Source organism: Anas acuta, chromosome 17, assembly GCF_963932015.1.
Source record: "Anas acuta chromosome 17, bAnaAcu1.1, whole genome shotgun sequence".
NCBI lineage: Eukaryota > Metazoa > Chordata > Aves > Anseriformes > Anatidae > Anas > Anas acuta.
Genome location: NC_088995.1, coordinates 9,261,798 through 9,277,891, shown reverse-complemented (window position 1 = coordinate 9,277,891; position 16,094 = coordinate 9,261,798). Strand labels below are relative to the sequence as shown.

Sequence of the window (16,094 nt, the reverse complement as noted above, 5' to 3'; positions counted from 1 at the left end):
TCCAGTGATGGTTAATGTGGCCGTGGAGCCAGATGCAGAACCAGAGAATTGTGAAGGGATGCCCGAGGGTCTGTAGGTGTTGCTATAGATCACGGTGACAGGAGCACTGCCAGAGGTCTTCTGCTGGAACCAGGCATAGTTGCTGCTACTCCCGGAGCAGGTGATCTGCACGGTTCCTCCCAGGTTCACCGACTTCGAGGCCGGCTGAGTCAGTGCTGCCTGAACCAGGGAACCTGGAGACGGAGAGGAGAGAGGGGGGAAAATGGGGATCAGCGAGTGCCCCACACACACAGCCCTCACCCCACAGTAGCGGGACAAAAACAAACCTGGAGGCTCTTACGACACCGAGGCAGTGACAGCCCTGAACACTGAGCCCATGGCCTGAGCCCCACAGCCTTACAAGGACACCTGCCAGAAAAAGGAATGCTGAATACCACAAACAGTGGAGAAGGGATTGGGCCCGGACCGTGTTGGATGAGTAGACCCCAGCCCAGTCCCAGAGATGTCCCCAGGGCACTGGGGCATGAAAGGGAGGAAACTCACAGCTGTGGCCATGCAGGGGGGCCAGGAACCTGCCTCAGCCCCACAGTGCTGCTGAATGCTTAGGGACAAGTGTAGAAAGCCTCTGTTTCTAGCTGTGGTCCGTCCCTCACTTCCACATTGCTCCGTGTCACTATACCAGCACTAGCACTGCTGTCGTGGCTGCCACAGTAAATAGACTGTCAATGTGAAGCCAGATGCAGAACCAGAGAATCTTGAAGGGATGCACAAGGGTTCCTTGATGTCGTCATAGATCACAGTGACAGGGCCAGTGCCAGGGGTCTTCTGCTGGTACCACCCATAGTAACTGCCAAAGTAGTTGTAGCTACCCACAGAGCAGGTGATCTGCACGTTGTCTCCCAGGTTCCCAGACTTCGAGGCAGTGATGGTTAACGTGGCCGTGGAGCCAGACTGGGAACCAGAGAATCGTGAAGGGATGCCCGAGGGCCTCTGGTTGTTGTCATAGATCACGGTGACAGGACCAGTGCCAGGGGTCTTCTGCTGGTGCCAGCCATAATAATATTTGCCATCACTGCCAGCGCTACTCCCAGAGCAGGTGATCTACACGGTGTCTCCTGGGTTCACAAACTTCGAGGCCAGCTGAGTCAGCGCTGCCTGGACCAGGGAACCTGGAGAGGGAGAGGAAAGAGGGGAGAGAACGGAGCTCAGCGAGTGGTCCACATGCACACACCTCACTGTGCAGCTGCTGGACATCCTCATAGCTCTCTGACACCCTGACACCAACATAGCTGCTGTCGTAGCTCCCACAGTAATAGACGGCCTCGTCCTCGGCTTGGACCCCAGTGATGGTTAACGTGTTCGTGGAGCCAGATGCAGAACCAGAGAATCGTGAAGGGATGCCCGAGGGTCTCTGGTTGTTGCTGTAGATCACAGTGACAGGGGCAGTGACAGGAGTCTTCTGCTGGAACCAGCCATAAACGTAGCTGCTGCTACCCCCAGAGCAGGTGATCTGCACGTTTGTTGTGGTTTTACTTGGGTGGGCGGCTGAGCTCCACCACAACCAATCTCTCTCTCTCCCTCCTCAAAGGGAAAAGAAGAGAAAAACATGATGCAAAGGGCTCAAGGCTTGAGATAAGGACTAGGAGATCACTCAACAATGATCGTGACAGGCAAGACAGTCTCAGCATAGGGAGATAGTAAGATTTATTGCTCATTACCAACAAGCTAGAGAAGTGAGAAACAAAGAAAAGAAGCCAAAAGCACCTTCCCTCCATCTACCCTCTTCCACCTCCTCTCCCCAAGCAGCGCAGGGGAAGAGAGGAACGGGGGTTATGGTCAGTCCATAGCGCTTCTCTGCCGCTCCTTCTCGGTCACTCTCGTCCCCTGTGCTGTGGGGTCCCTCCCACGGGATGCAGTCCTTGATGAACTGATCCAATATGGGCTGCCCACAGGCAGCAGCTCTTCCAGAACTGCTCCAGATATGGGTCCGTAGCACGGGGTCCATCCCTCAGGAGCAAACTGCTCCAACTTGGGTCCCCTACAGGCAGCAGCTCCTGCCAGGTCACCTGCTCCTGCGTGGGCTCCTCTCCACGGGTACAGCTCCGGCCCGGAATCTGCTCTGGCAGGGGTCCTTCACAGGCTACAGCCTGCGTCGGGGCAGGTCCACCTGCTCCACCGTGTTCTCCTCCATGGGCTGCAGCGTGGAACTTGCCCCACCGTGGTACTCCTTGGGCTGCAGGGGGGCGGCTGCTGCACCATGGTCTCTCCAAAGGCCACAGGGGACTTCTGCTCTGTTGCAGGGAGGACCTCTCGCCCTCCTTCTTCACTGACCTTGGTGCCTGCAAGGCTGTTCCTCAATCCTCTCACTCTCCCATATGCTGTGTGGCACAGTGGTTTTTTTTTTTATGTTTTTGTTTCTGTTGTTGTTTTTCTCCTAGTTTCACAGAGTCAAGGTCAGCTGAGTCAGAGCTGGCTGGACCAGGGAACCTAGAGAGAGAGGAGAGAGGGAATAAATCTGGGCTCAGCGATTCTTTAAACTCAGTTTTGGTCCTGTAGAGGGGCCAGGAACCTGTCACAGCCCCACAGCACTGCTCAGCCCTGAGAGTCACGGACAAAAAGCCAGCACAGTACTGCTGTCCCAGCTAGCACAGTAATAGACGGCCTTCTACTCGTCTTATACCTCAGAGATGGTTAAAGTGGCCGTGGAGCCAGATGTGGAACCAGAGGATCGCTTAGGGATGCTCGAGGTTATGTAGGTGTTGCGATAGATCACGGTGACAGGGGCACTGCCAGGGGTCTTCTGCTGGAACCAGCCATAGCTGTTGCTACTCCCAGAGCAGGTGATCTCCACGGTGCCTCCCAGGTTCACAGACTTCGAGGCCATCTGAGTAATCGCTGCCTGGACCAGGGAACCTGGAGAGGGAGAGGAGAGATAACAGGGCTCAGCAAGTGCCCTGCACACAAAACCATCCTCATATACTGGGAAAGGGAACAGCATCACTGCAAGAGAAGAGGCCTGAGCTACACCCATGAGAGAGGAGGACAAAGAAACTGTTTTTATTGCCTGTCTTTCACTCAATTCCACATCTCCCTGCATCACTAAACCAGCACCACTGCTGTCATAGCTCCCACAGTAATAGACGGCCTCGTCCTCAGCTTGGACCCCAGTGATGGTTAACGTGTTTGTGGTGCCAGATGTGGAACCAGAGAATCGTGAGGGGATGCCTGAGGGTCTGTAGGTGTTGCTATAGATCACAGTGACAGGGGCAGTGCCAGGGGTCTTCTGCTGGTACCAGCCATACCAGTAGTTGCCAGCACCATCAGCACTAGCACCAGAGCAGGTGATCTGCACGGTGTCTCCCAGGTTCACTGTCTTTGAGGCTGGCTGAGTCAGCGCTGCCTGGACCAGGGAACCTGGAGAGGGGAGAAAACCGGGCTCAGCAAGTGCCACACAGAGACCTTCCCATGGACTAGGAAAGGGAACACCAGCACTGGAAGAGAAGAGGCCCTTCATATTTAGCTTTGGTCTGTTTCTCACTTCCACATCTCCCTGTGTCACTTAACCAGGAGCACTTGGCTGGTGTGCCTTGTTCCTGTCCCTAAAACAGGCACGGATTTATATTGTCCCCAGTCAAACTGCCTGCTCCCGTTGGTGCCTCTCTTGCTACTGCCTCCAGCTCTCCTTGCAGTGGCCCTGGGACTCTGTCTGTTGTTTGTGTGTGGGGCTGTGGTCCCTGGGTGGGAAGAAGATGTTTTGGCACTGGGACCACCCCCATCCTGCTGCTACATGGTGAGGGCTGTGCGTGTGGGGCACTCACTGAGCCCCGTTTTCTGCCATCTCTCCTCTCCCTCTCCAGGTTCCCTGGTCCAGGCAGCGCTGACTCAGCCGGCCTCGAAGACTGCAAATCCAGGAGACACCGTGCAGATCACCTGCTCTGGGAGCAGTGACAACTACTATGGCTGGTACCAGCAGAAGACCCCTGGCAGTGCCCCTGTCACCGTGATCTATGACGACACCAGGAGACCTTCGGGCATCCCTTCACGATTCTCTGCTTCCACAAACACGTTAACCATCCCTGGGGTCCAAGCTGAGGACAAGGCTGTCTATTACTGCGGGAGCTCCGACAGCACTGGTGGTGTTTCAGTGATGCAGGGAGATGCAGTCCAGAAGCTGGTGCTGGCCTCCAGTTATCCTACTCCGCTTTTCCTGGGTGACCACTTTGGCAGACGAAGTCATAACCTTCAGCAGTTCTTACGGACATTTTGGGAGAGGATTGTCAAGTGATAGAAGTACCTGTTTGCGTGTCTGTTACAGGACAGGGAACGGTGCTGATGCATGTAGAGCCTGAGTGTGATACAGACGGCATGGAATAACGGGTGGGGATTGTGCTGGGTCTGCCTGGGATCGAGTTAGCTCTCCCTGCAGCGGCCCATACAGTGCTGTGCCCTGCACTTGTCACTAGAACACCACTGCTATGACAGCGGTGCTGTGTCTGGTGCTGAGGGGTGCTGGCACAGCACCAGGACTGCCCCCAGCTCCCCCCAGCAGCCTGGGGATGGGCAGGAGGTGGGGAAGGGACATCACCAGCCAGCAGGCCCAAACCGACCAAAGGGATATGGCATGCCATACGAGGTCACACTCAGCAATAAAGGTGGGAAAGGGGAAGGAGAGGGGGGCTCTCATTACAAAGCCATCTGTCTTCCTGAACAACCACTGCACCTATCATGGTCCTGCATGTGGCTCAGCATCGCTTGGTGAGGCAAATGAAAGAATAACTTTTCCTCTTTCTGTGCTTCCACATGGCCTTCGATGTTTTTTTCCCCTTTCTTCCTTTGCTTTTAACTATACCCTCCATAGCTCAAGCTGTGAGCTTTTCCTTTTTTCCTTCCAGCATACTTTCTTCCTCCCCTCTCCTTCTGAGGAGAGGGAGTGAGAGCACGGTTGTGGTCGAGTTCAGCTGCCCAGTGAGGTAAAAGCATCCCAGAGGTACAGACCAGAGTGAAAAACGGAGGCTTTCTGCCCTTCTCCCCGACAGAAGAGGAAGGTTTCTGTCTGCACAGGTGGCCATGGCTGTGAGCATCCTCCGTGTTCTACTTCGCTGTGTGGGAGGCGATGCTGGGGACAGGACTTTCACCATCCCTGTCCCCTCCATGGCACAGCACTGCACTACCCCCAGCCCTGCCACCCATCAACACTGGCAGCCCAGTCCTTCTGCTACTGCCAGAACTGCCTCTGTGCTGGGCTCTGATGCTCCACTGTGGCCGTGGCTGCAGTCCCTGCTCCTCAGATAGTGGCGATCCCCATCCCGCTGCAGCACGGTGAGGGCCGTGCGTGTGGGGCACTCACTGAGCCCTGTTTTCCTCCCCCCCCTCCTCTCTAGGTTCCCTGATATGGGCAACACTTACTCAGCCAGCCTCAAAGTTGGTGAATCCAGGAGACACCGTGCAGATCACCTGCTCCAGGAGTAGCGGTGGCTATGGCTGGTACCAGCAGAAGACCCCTGGCAGTGCCCCTGTCACCGTGATCTATGGCAACACCAACAGCCCCATGCTGCAGCAGCACCTCCTGCCCACCACGGGCCTCACACAGGCACCAGGAGGGGACCGCAGGGCCATCAGAGCTGTTACCAGTCCTCAGGCAGCTCCAGGCACTGCAGAAAGGTTTCATGGCATCGCTCAGGAAGCAAACAGCAGCTCCCTTTCAGGCCCCAGAGAGGCCCCTCAGACTCAGTTCCTGCCCCCATTCTCAGTTAAGGAATAAGTAGGATCCTGTCACATGAAAATATAGGTTTATTCTATGCTTATCTTACATATGTTCAGTCCCAGCAACCACCACCATTGCTACCTCTCCCGGCCAGGAGCACAGCACCTGCTTCTTGGACACATGTTTTTGGATGAACTCATCAAGTTTCTTCTGCTTCAAGCCTCGACCACAAACCAAGACTAAGCTTTACGAGCTCCCAGTCACTGATACAGCCCATTTACAGCTAACATGCTGCTGCAACAGCACCCCCCCGTGGCCTGTCCCCATTTAAACTTGGAAGAGCAGGATGGAGGCAACAAGAAGCTAGCAAGCAGGTTTAACGATGTATCAGTATTTCTTGAACTCAATCCTTTCCACTTTCACATCATCCTCAATTAGTTGGTAGACATAGGTCACAACCGTGGAAGCCTGGATATCCATCAGTACAAACGAAGGGATAATGTTCCTGGAATGAAAACATACTTTGTCAGTTACCTGGATTAGCTTATAATTCTTGTTATTAAGTTATTTTGTGTGAATGTGTTCTAAAATATTGATTGCAAAGGGCTGCAGGGATCAGGGTACTACCACAGCTCAGAGGCAATGGCAGCAGCAGCTCAAACAGAGGTGCAATTCCCAAGAACAGCCCTCAAGATTGGATGTCCCAGCTGCTGCGTGGCTCAGCCCCCGGCAGTGCCTCAAAAGGCCTCATTTCCTACAAGAGGACAGCACACAGCTCCTGGAAGGCACCAGAAGGCAGGACAACTCCAAGAAGCTGCAGCAGCTCACCCCTCTGGTGCTGGCTGGTTCCTGAGCCCGCAAACACGCCAGTGCTAGGCCATCAGGCCCAATTAATGAACTAAAAGTCTCGTTAACAGGGGGAATGTTAGGCTGCATTCTCTGGGAAGAGGAGAGATGACCTGCGTGTCACAGCTGCTCAGCACTGCTCTGCAATGTGGGGGCTCAACACACATATTTGGGGTAACATGCGTGAGCTGTGCTATACCAGGCAGTTCAAGCTCATTTCACTCACGTTTCTAAAGCACTGTAGGCTCCTGTAGCTGATCCTGGGTTGATGTAGAACTTATTTTCATGTTCAAATGCTTCAAATTTGTGCGTGTGTCCTGAGATGAGAATGTCCACATCCAGCTGCCTCTGTAGCAGTGCCAGGCTGGCCACATCACCCCAGGGAATAACCTGATGTCCGTGAATTAACCCAATTCTGAACTGCCCAACAGTTACAACCTTCTGTTCAGGATAACTCAGACTCTGAGAAGGAGAAACACAAGGGTTAGAGATCAGCCAAAGACCCCTCACCGACACCGTGCAGGCTCACGCGATCCAAGACACAAACCCACCCGTCTGCACCCAAGCTCCCAGTGCCTCCCTCTGTCTGTGTGCACACCTGGGGATGCCTGCACCATTCGCCAGCTAAGAGCAACTGCAGAGCAAAGAACTGGGATCTCGTGCCCGACAGGAACTGCGTGGGCATCAGGACCTTCAGGGCTACTCAGCAGTAAGGAAACACGCACACGTCCCCCGTGCCTGTGACTCCCAAGCCAGCTGCAGTGGCTTCACAAGTCACAAGCAGACTTGTACAGGCCTTTGTACAAATTAAGTGCCTGTTTTACCACTGCACACTAAGTCCTCCCTTGTTGCAAATGCAATGAGAAACATCTAGAAAGGTATTTCGTTTCTTCAGTCTTACTTATTCCTATTTCCTATGCCAGCACCTCACCTCTAATTGCCAACACTGAAGGACCTCCCAGGTTTCACTGAGACAACCACAGCATGCAGGACAGCAAACGGGGGAATTAAGAGCAGCAAGAACATTACCTCGGAGTCCCCCCTAACAACGTGAATGTCCCCAGCCAAAGTTCTGAGGTAGTCATAGCTCTCCTTGGTGCAGAGGTTTCCCGTGCACAAGATATGCTGGATCTTTCCTGGAACCAGCAGGTTCTTGAACTTCACGGGCAGACCGCTGCATCGGTGCGGGATGTGAAGGTCCCCGAGTACTAACACCAGCTTCACACACAGGAAAGAGAGAGTTTTAAGCCACGTTACAAAGCCAGTTAGCAGCTCCGGGGCGCTTGCTAATTCCAGCAGCCTTTACAGGCCCGGGATCAGCCCCTCAGTGCCCGAGGGGCCGGCAGGGCAGGCCCACGGTACTCCCCCCGGGCAGCACTGCGGGCTCCAGGCTCTCGCTCCCCGGCGGAGGGAATTCACCACCCAGCAACAGTGGGGGCGCAGCAAGCACCGCGGCAAATCGAGCCTCGGGGCCCGGAGGCACCGCCGCAGCCCCGCGGTGGGAGGCGATGCGGGGCGTCCGCTCACCATCGTGCTGCGCCGCAGAGCTCCGCCCGCCCCGTTACCCCGACGCGGACTGCGGTAACCAGGAAGTGCCGCGCCTCCTTTTCCCCTCCCACAAGCCAATGGCAGCGCTCGCTCCGCCCCACGTGACGCCCCGCTCTCCAATGCCACGCCCCCTAGCGCCCCCTCCCCGAAGGGGGGGTGCGCGGCTGTGCTGCGCATGCGCGCTGGTGCGGTCCCTGCTGCGAGCGGGACCCTAACGAGTTGTGCCCCCCCCACCAAGCATCCCCCCATTTTTCCCATAGCGTTTTTACGTAATCTGCGAGAATTTAACAGAAAAATGCCTCGCCCCCCCTGCGTGCCCATGCTCATAGGGAGCGCCCAGCGGCGCCCGTGACGCCCCGCGCCCCCTGTCCCCCCCTCAGGAGCCGGGGGAGCGCTGGGGGGTGCCACAAAATGGCGGCGGGGGGCGCGGGGGGCACCACAAAATGGCGGCGGCGGGGGGGGGGGCACGATGGCGGCGCGGGGCAGGGCGCACAGACACGAAGCCAGCAGCGCGGTGGTGGGGGAGCGAACATTTTTATTGCCTTGATCAAACCGCAGCCCCTGCCGGCCGCCAGCCCAGGCACCCCGCGGCACGGCCCCGTGCTCCCACCTCCGCTGGGATGAGGGGAGAGTGGGGCTGTGAGGGGAAGGGAGGGGAGGAAGGTGAGGGAGGGAGGGAGGGAGGGAGGGAGGCGGCTGCAGCACCGTGCCAGAGGAGGTCTGTGCCCCTTCCCTCCAGCCCTGCATCGCATCACGGCGCATGGGGCAAGCCGGTTTCGCTCCCTGCTGCTACAGCCAGCTGTTGGTGGAGGACAGCGAGCAGTAATATCTGCCGTTGTCTTCCTCCTGGGCGTCCGTGATGGAGAGGATGCAGGCGTTGAGGGCAAGGTCTTTGGTGGCGAAGAAGCGGTCGGGAATCCTGGCGGGTCTGTGGTTGTCGTACTCCGAGTTGTAGTAGAGCAGGTAGCGGAGGGTCTGCCCTGGGCGCTGCTGGTACCAGGTGATGCCGAAGTCGGTGATGTTGTACTGGGGGCTGAGGGTGCAGGACAGCCGGGCGGTCTGCCCGGGCAGCACCAACACGGTGGTCGGCTGGGTCAGCACCTGCTGAGCCTGGCAGGCTGCACGTACCGGGAATGTGGTTACTGATGGAGAGCCATGCCCCACCGCCCCCAGCCCCAAAACATTCCCCTGCCCTCTTCAGGTGTCCCCGCTGCCCAGCCCTGCTCGTTGCACCATGCAGCTTTAGATCAAACCTCCCAGCTCAGCTGAACATCGCCCGTACACACCTCAGTCCTGCCCACCTTCCCCAGCATCAGCTAGCACAGCCACCCTTCCCTTACCTGTCCCTGCTGTCCCCACCAGCAGCAGGACCACGAAGCCCAGGGCCATGGCAAGGACTAGGATGGGGAGCAGAGGAAGGGAGGCTGTTTTGGAGACAGGCTGTGGTACTGCACAAGCCGGGCTGCTGTGCTGCTGGTGCTGGTGAGGTGTATGTAAATGACACAGGGGGCTGGGGGACTTCAGCTGCCCGTGTCACTCCATTTGCTGCAACTGGTCTTCAGCAAGGGGCCTTGAATCAGTGGGGCGAGAGCCCAGCATCAACACCTTTGCCTCCAGGCACAGCTTGCACATGTCAGCCTGCTCTACTGCCTTTGGTACTGGGGTACAGCGTGGGGACACCACCAAAAACAAGTTGACCTTCTAGAAGGCATTTACTGAGGGACACAGTGCAGGGGGCTGTGGCTGCAGCACAGGTGGTGTCTGGTGAGGAAGGACTGCAGACCGGTAAAGCAAAGAGCTGCCAGAATCAGTGGGTGTGAAGGCCCTCCTGTCTGAAACGCCACCACATGGCATGCACAGCTCTGCAGCCCAGCTCCCAAAGCATCTCTAAGCCCAAGATTTTTGTGAGCGTTTGGGCATGCTCTGTGTTTGAGGGAAAATGGAGCCACAAGATCCGGGACAGGGTCCTGCCTCGTTAGACCATCCCAGTGCTGCATCTCTGGTCCCAAAGACTGAGTACTATAGCCCGCCAGCAAGACGGATGTTCGCTCTGCTTCAACACGCTGCAGTAGTCTCAACAAGGGCTCACGTGCCCAACGGCTCAGCTATTTTTGTCTTCTCTATCAGCTGGTCTAACAAAAGCAAATACTTCCTCCTACACAACCTGGACCAATTTACTGTGATGCAGCCTCCCCAGGGAGCAGTGAGAGCAAAATGAGAGCAGAAAGTGGTGGCTGAGGCTCCTCAGAGCCACCATAATGCCATCGCCTGGGAGCGGGCTGCATGCTCACAGCACAGGAGGCAGCAAGGATTGGGTTGTGCCTGGTGGGACTGCATGGCCCCATGTGTCTCGGCTATGGCACGCAGCTGCCGTGGTCGTACAACCCCACGAGGAGGCTGAAACGCACTGGCCCTGCTGCTCAGGGCTGGGCAGGGATTTGCTGTCTGTGCTTCCCCTGAGGCTGTGCAGTGTTGGAGCATTTTATTGATAGGACAGCGACAGGAACAGAGACATCAGCACCTCTCTGCTGCCCTGGGTTAGAGGAGTCCCCATGCAGGCCTTGCTTCACCCTGCAGAGCTGCCAGGCTTTTCCTGCATGGGAGGAGGACGTGGCTGTGCCTGGTGGGTAGCATCAGCCCCTGGGGTGGTGCAAGGGTTGGGCTGAGCCAGGCTGGACACAGAGCAGCTGAAAGCCAGCTCCACAAGCAGCCAGAACAGCCAGATAGAGCAGAGACTGAATGTACACAGTCTGTCCTCGAGAGGCTTTAATTGAATACAAAAAACAACCATCAAGGGAGAGAAGGCTTTGCTAGGGACCTTGGCATGATACGCAGTGGAGGGGAGCTATCCACAGTGCCATGAGTACAGGAAACCCAGCACGGCTCCCACTGGGCTTTCCTGGGCTGTCATCATTGTCCCCAGTCCCCTGCAGCGGTGTTCCTTCCCGGGAAAGTGAGGAGCTGTGAACAAAAAACAGCCTCAGTTAGCATCGGTGGCCCCTGGGCTCCATCACCAACCCCTGCACTGCTGCAGGAGCCAGCAGTGGCTGTCTCTGCCCGGCACCCCACTCACCCTGCACTCTGCCGTGCTGCCAGTGCTGGCACTGACAGCTTCCCCGCCTGTGGGCTGCCTCGCACCCTCCTCTGCGGGCCTGTGGCAGGGATCCGAAGCGTCCTGCACGGTGCGCTGCCTTCTCAGCTTCATGTGGTGCTTGTCTGAAGCAGAGCAGAGGGGACACAGCTCTGCTGGAGCAGCCCCCGCTGAAATAGCATGACTCTAACACAGCCTTCCTGCTCACAGACCAGGACTGGTCGCTAGCAGAAGGATTTTCCTGATGGATTTACCTCAGTATAATGGGCTGCTCTGCACCTCCTTGCAGCCCAAAGGCTGAAAGACACGGCAGTCTTCTACCTAGTATTCTGCCAGGCCATGGAGGAGCTTTCAGCCTCCTGTCGCTCCTCCTCATGACAGCAGGGGAGAGCAGCGGCCTGATGCAGTGCCACCCACGCCAGTCCCAGCTGCTCCCAGTGCCCCACGCTTGGCCGAGCCCACAAGGGATGCAGCGAGGTGTCAGCAGAGGACACAGCGCAGGGCAGGTGAGGGCCTGGCCATGTTGCTGGAGAGCCAGAGTCCTCACAGCAAGGCAGGATACAGCTCAGGCCACTGCTGTGATAAGGCCTGAGGTGATGTCTGGGTGAAGCCCAGTATCCTTCCCAGTATTACTTACACACAAAGTACGAGCACAGAGCCATGACGGCAAACTCAACAATCCACAAAATGACCAGCAGGACAGCCGAGGAGCCTAGAAAGGAGAACAGAGCCTTGTACTCCTAGTTCATATTGTCATGTACACTGGGACGCGCAAACCTGCCAGCGGGTTGGTGGTTTCAGTGAAAACGTGGAAGGATCCGATCTCTGCAGCTGGGGGCCGTGGGTAAGACGTTGAAGAAAAGATGTGAAAAAAGGCTAACAGCAGTGAGGAGGCCCATCATGGGCATGATCAAACGCAGGGTGCCTGCCCCTGGTGTGAGGATGAGGGAACGGGAGCACAAGAACCAGCACAAATTGTAAGAGCTTCTTCTGAAGTATGAATCACATCTTTTTGGCACCAAATCAGCAGGGACACGGCATGTCCTACACTTCAGAATAGGGACCTGCTTCATCCTCACATCTGGTATTTCCCAGTTGAGTCATGGTGAGTCCAAATTACTGCAAAATTGCAACTAACTGTGTTCTGGATTAATTGGCCGGGCTGCAAACACAGCAAACAATTCTGCTGGGATTTGTTACTGAGTTACCCTGGATAAAGGTACTTGTACACATTAAAGTAAATGCATTAAAAATCCATGTCTTCGTTAGGTAGAAATGAAATTCTGTTCCTGAAATGAAATACCTGTTCCTGAACCTTTAACCATCAAGGCAACCAGTATCTTTTCCAGATAACCCCCTGCAGCAAGGGGCACGTAACCCGTGTCTCTTCACAGATGACATTCTGTGGTTTTGTAGACACTTTAAATTTATCCGTGCGTCTCACTTTCATGTTCTGTGACTCTGCAAAGCTTTACCATTGCAGTACAACAGCAGCTCACACTCTGGGCAGCCCGCCCTCTCAGCCCGTTGCAGGTAGGAGCGTGCTGCAGACACAGCTCCAGCTGCTGCCTGCCTGCACTCCCCACGCTCTGCAGGACAGCGCAAGGCGAATGAGAAGCACCCCGCACGTTGGGATGTGTCCCAGCTGAGGAGTGTCACACGCACCCTGTCATCAAGCCCCGAGCAGATCTAGCCCGTGGGTTAGACTGACTGTGAAATACGAAGCCTTAGCAGAGCAGAAAGCTTTCTCTTGCTCACAAGGTCCCAGAAAACAAGCTCACCTTGCACAGCGAGGTGGGTTCTCGTCCCTCTCTGCCAGCCTGAAAGCTCTCCCAGGCCCTCACACTGGTACCAGCCGCTGTCCTTCTCTTCCAGCCCGGTAATGGTGAGATGGCTCCGGTGATTTTCCAGGTCAAATACGCTCTGGAAACGACTTCCAGTGCTGCCGCTGTTGTTCTGGAAACTGGACGTGAGGTGCCACGCCACAAGTCGGGGTGGGCTCTGGTCTTGCTCGTGCAGCCAAAAGAGGTAGGTGAAGCTGCCGGGCAGCTTGGCGGGGAAGTCACAGTCCAAGGTGACTTCGCCTCCTGGAGGTTCAGAGAAGCTGAGGCCCCCAGAGGCTGCCCACGGCTGCCGACCTGCAAAGAAGAGAGGTTCACGTGGGTGCTCATGTCAGAGCTGCTTTGATGCCTGTATACCGCCAGCTCGGGCAAAGCACCGTGCCCACAAAAGTTGTTGGCGCTGCACAAGCCAGTGGGAACGTAAAACAGAGCTCTGTAAGGCCAGGTGCTGCAATGCAAACCATTCTCCCTTTCTCACCACAGGGCCAGGTCCCTTGCCTGAGCTCTGTCCAACACTTCCCAAAGGCCTGGGGAAGCCTCTTGATGACAAGAGAGGGCTACGCTTGCTCAGGGATGCGCAGGTGGAATGCTGGAGGGACAGAAAGGGGAAAGCAGGAGAGACGGACTCACCTCTAACGAGCAGGTGAGTCACCTTTTCGGTCGGGTTGCTGCTCCCTATCTTCACATAGCAGTGGTAAGGGCCAGTGTCGTTCATAAGCACCTCTGAGATGTTGAGAAAGCTCACGCTCCTTTCATAATCCACAGTGCCGCTGAAGTGACCTTCGCTGCGATGCACACAGGAGGCATTGGGCCGCCTCATCCTAAACTGCAGGATCCTTCTCGAGATGTTCCTATGGCTCCAGACGAACTCATCGAAGTAATCACCGCTGACATTGTGCTTGCGGAAAGGACACTCCATCACCACAGGCTCCCCTTCGGTCACGAGAACCACTCGACTCTGAGGACGTCCAAGCGTCCCTGCACCTGAAAGCGAGAGTTGGAGGAGAGCCCCGACTCCTGCTCCCAGGCAAGCAGCAGGCTCACTGGCTCCATCCTGCACCACTGCGCTGCCTTCAGGTATTGAGCACAGAGCAAACGCCCCAGGCGAGGGCCCGACAGCTGCCCCACCACTTCCATCTCTTTGGGTGGCACACGGATGCCCCAACCAACTTCTCCCTCCCTAAACCTCTCCCTAGCTCCAGACAGAGCCGCAGGAAGCCTGGGGCTCATCTGCATGCCCAGTGAACCCTAAAGCCACGGGAGTCCCCAGTACTCACAGTACCCTGCAGAAGGTAAGATCTCATCAACTGAAATACGCGATGGGGAAGTGGCAGCGAAGGTTTCACACCAGCAACTGTCAAAACCTAGCAGGCTTATTATTTTTGGCTATCAGCACATTATATCTTGATCAACAAACGGATGCACTCAGGTTCCTTACACCGTGCCTCTGAGCTAGTATTTCTGGCTCCAGTTCAGCACCCAGGCACTTTTACAGAAGACATCAGGAGCTGTTTGATCGCTTCCGTCAAGTTCAAGGGTCTCTAAGCAGGCCCAACATGGCTGGGGACAACAAGCAGCACTAGGGAGTAAGGCTTCCCAAGCACACCCACCCAAAAAATCTCAAACCAGGGCGGGGCTGAGGCGGTTCAGTCCCAGTGCCTCCCAGCAGGGCGAGGGGACAGAGCAGGCACTTACCCCAGGGCAGGAGCAGCAGCGGCAAGAGGGCGAGGGCGAGCGCCATGCCCAGCCCGGGCACACTGCAGCAGCCAAGACAGGAGGAGGCCTGTGAGCAGCACCCGGCCTCCCACCTCGCAGGGAGGAGCTGCCCGCACGCTACGCGCAGGACGGTGTGAAACAGCTCCGCCAACAGCCCTCAGCATGGGCTGTCCCTCAGCGTGGCTTTGTCCCACCAGGTCACGTCTGTTTGGGACCAAGCCCAGGGCACAGGGAGGCCGCAGCCGCCCGTCATGCTGGGGTCTGCTCAAGGCAACGGCACGGGGTTGCCCCCAGCCTCTCGGCTGCCCAAGGCAGCCCCCAGGTCTGGCCCCTGCTGTGCTCGGAGGCAGGAGAGGAGCCCACCCGCTGGAGGATACAGCCCCTGTGGGGCAGGGGGCAAAGTGCTCCCCGTGCCTTCCCACCAAGCTGCCCTGGCGTGAGGCTGAGCCCCTGGGGCAGGGCAGAGTATGAACACCCAGGCTGGGGCAAGGGGGCAACTTCCTCCACATAAGAATCACTTTTAATCACAGGAACGTGCTCTCCATGCCCGTTCCGCTTGCTCCAGGGACTCTCCCGACCCACACTGGGCTCTGTCACCACCCTGAGAGCAGAAATACCAAGCAGAGGTGCACAAAATCTCCCGGTGCCTTGGAACACAGCCCCCCTGCTGTGGTCATATCTTGGCTCACGTGCCCAACGGCTCAGCTATGTTTCGTGTTCTCTATCAGCTGGTCTAACAAAAGCAAATACTTCCCCCTACGCAACCTGGACCAATTTACTGTGATGCAGCCTCCCCAGGGAGCAGTGAGAGCAAAATGAGAGCAGAAAGTGGTGGCTGAGGCTCCTCAGAGCCACCATAATGCCATCGCCTGGGAGTGGGCTGCATGCTCACAGCACAGGAGGCAGCAAGGTTTGGGTTGTGCCTGGTGGGACTGCATGGCCCCGTGTGTCTCGGCTGTGGCACGCAGCTGCCGTGGTCGTACAACCCCACGAGGAGGCTGAAACGCACTGGCCCTGCTGCTCAGGGCTGGGCAGGGATTTGCTGTCTGTGCTTCCCCTGAGGCTGTGCAGTGTTGGAGCACTTTATTGATAGGACAGCGACAGGAACAGAGACATCAGCACCTCTCTGCTGCCCTGGGTTAGAGGAGTCCCCATGCAGGCCTTGCTTCACCCTGCAGAGCTGCCAGGCTTTTCCTCCACGGGAGGAGGACGTGGCTGTGCCCGGTGGGTAGCATCAGCCCTAGAGGATGGTGCAAGGGTTGGGCTGAGCCAGGCTGGACACAGAGCAGCTGAAAGCCAGCTCCACAAGCAGCCAGAACAGCCAGATAGAGCAGAGACTGAATGTACA

At 56.8% G+C, this 16,094-nt stretch overlaps 3 protein-coding genes across 3 annotated transcripts; all 3 read right to left on the bottom strand.

Moving 5' to 3' along the window:
• Nucleotides 1-5,772: 5,772 nt before the first annotated feature.
• LOC137841278 (vacuolar protein sorting-associated protein 29-like) lies at nt 5,773-8,156 on the bottom strand. Its single transcript, XM_068654009.1, has 4 exons — nt 8,078-8,156; nt 7,580-7,768; nt 6,777-7,012; nt 5,773-6,209 (listed from the first exon to the last, which is right to left on the bottom strand). The coding sequence occupies exons 1-4, from the start codon at nt 8,078-8,080 to the stop codon at nt 6,092-6,094; spliced, it is 546 nt and encodes a 181-aa protein (XP_068510110.1). The 5' UTR covers nt 8,081-8,156; the 3' UTR covers nt 5,773-6,091.
• A 460-nt stretch (nt 8,157-8,616) lies between these two features.
• On the bottom strand, nt 8,617-9,571 carry LOC137841150 (pre-B lymphocyte protein 3-like). Its single transcript, XM_068653743.1, has 2 exons — nt 9,439-9,571; nt 8,617-9,216 (listed from the first exon to the last, which is right to left on the bottom strand). Exons 1-2 carry the CDS (start codon nt 9,485-9,487, stop codon nt 8,888-8,890), a joined length of 378 nt encoding a protein of 125 aa, XP_068509844.1. The 5' UTR covers nt 9,488-9,571; the 3' UTR covers nt 8,617-8,887.
• A 1,278-nt stretch (nt 9,572-10,849) lies between these two features.
• On the bottom strand, nt 10,850-15,976 carry LOC137841147 (polymeric immunoglobulin receptor-like). The gene is made up of 6 exons (XM_068653739.1): nt 14,726-15,976; nt 13,661-14,014; nt 12,971-13,327; nt 11,827-11,901; nt 11,172-11,314; nt 10,850-11,059 (listed from the first exon to the last, which is right to left on the bottom strand). Exons 1-6 carry the CDS (start codon nt 14,769-14,771, stop codon nt 11,009-11,011), a joined length of 1,026 nt encoding a protein of 341 aa, XP_068509840.1. The 5' UTR covers nt 14,772-15,976; the 3' UTR covers nt 10,850-11,008.
• Between the last annotated feature and the right edge of the window lie 118 nt (nt 15,977-16,094).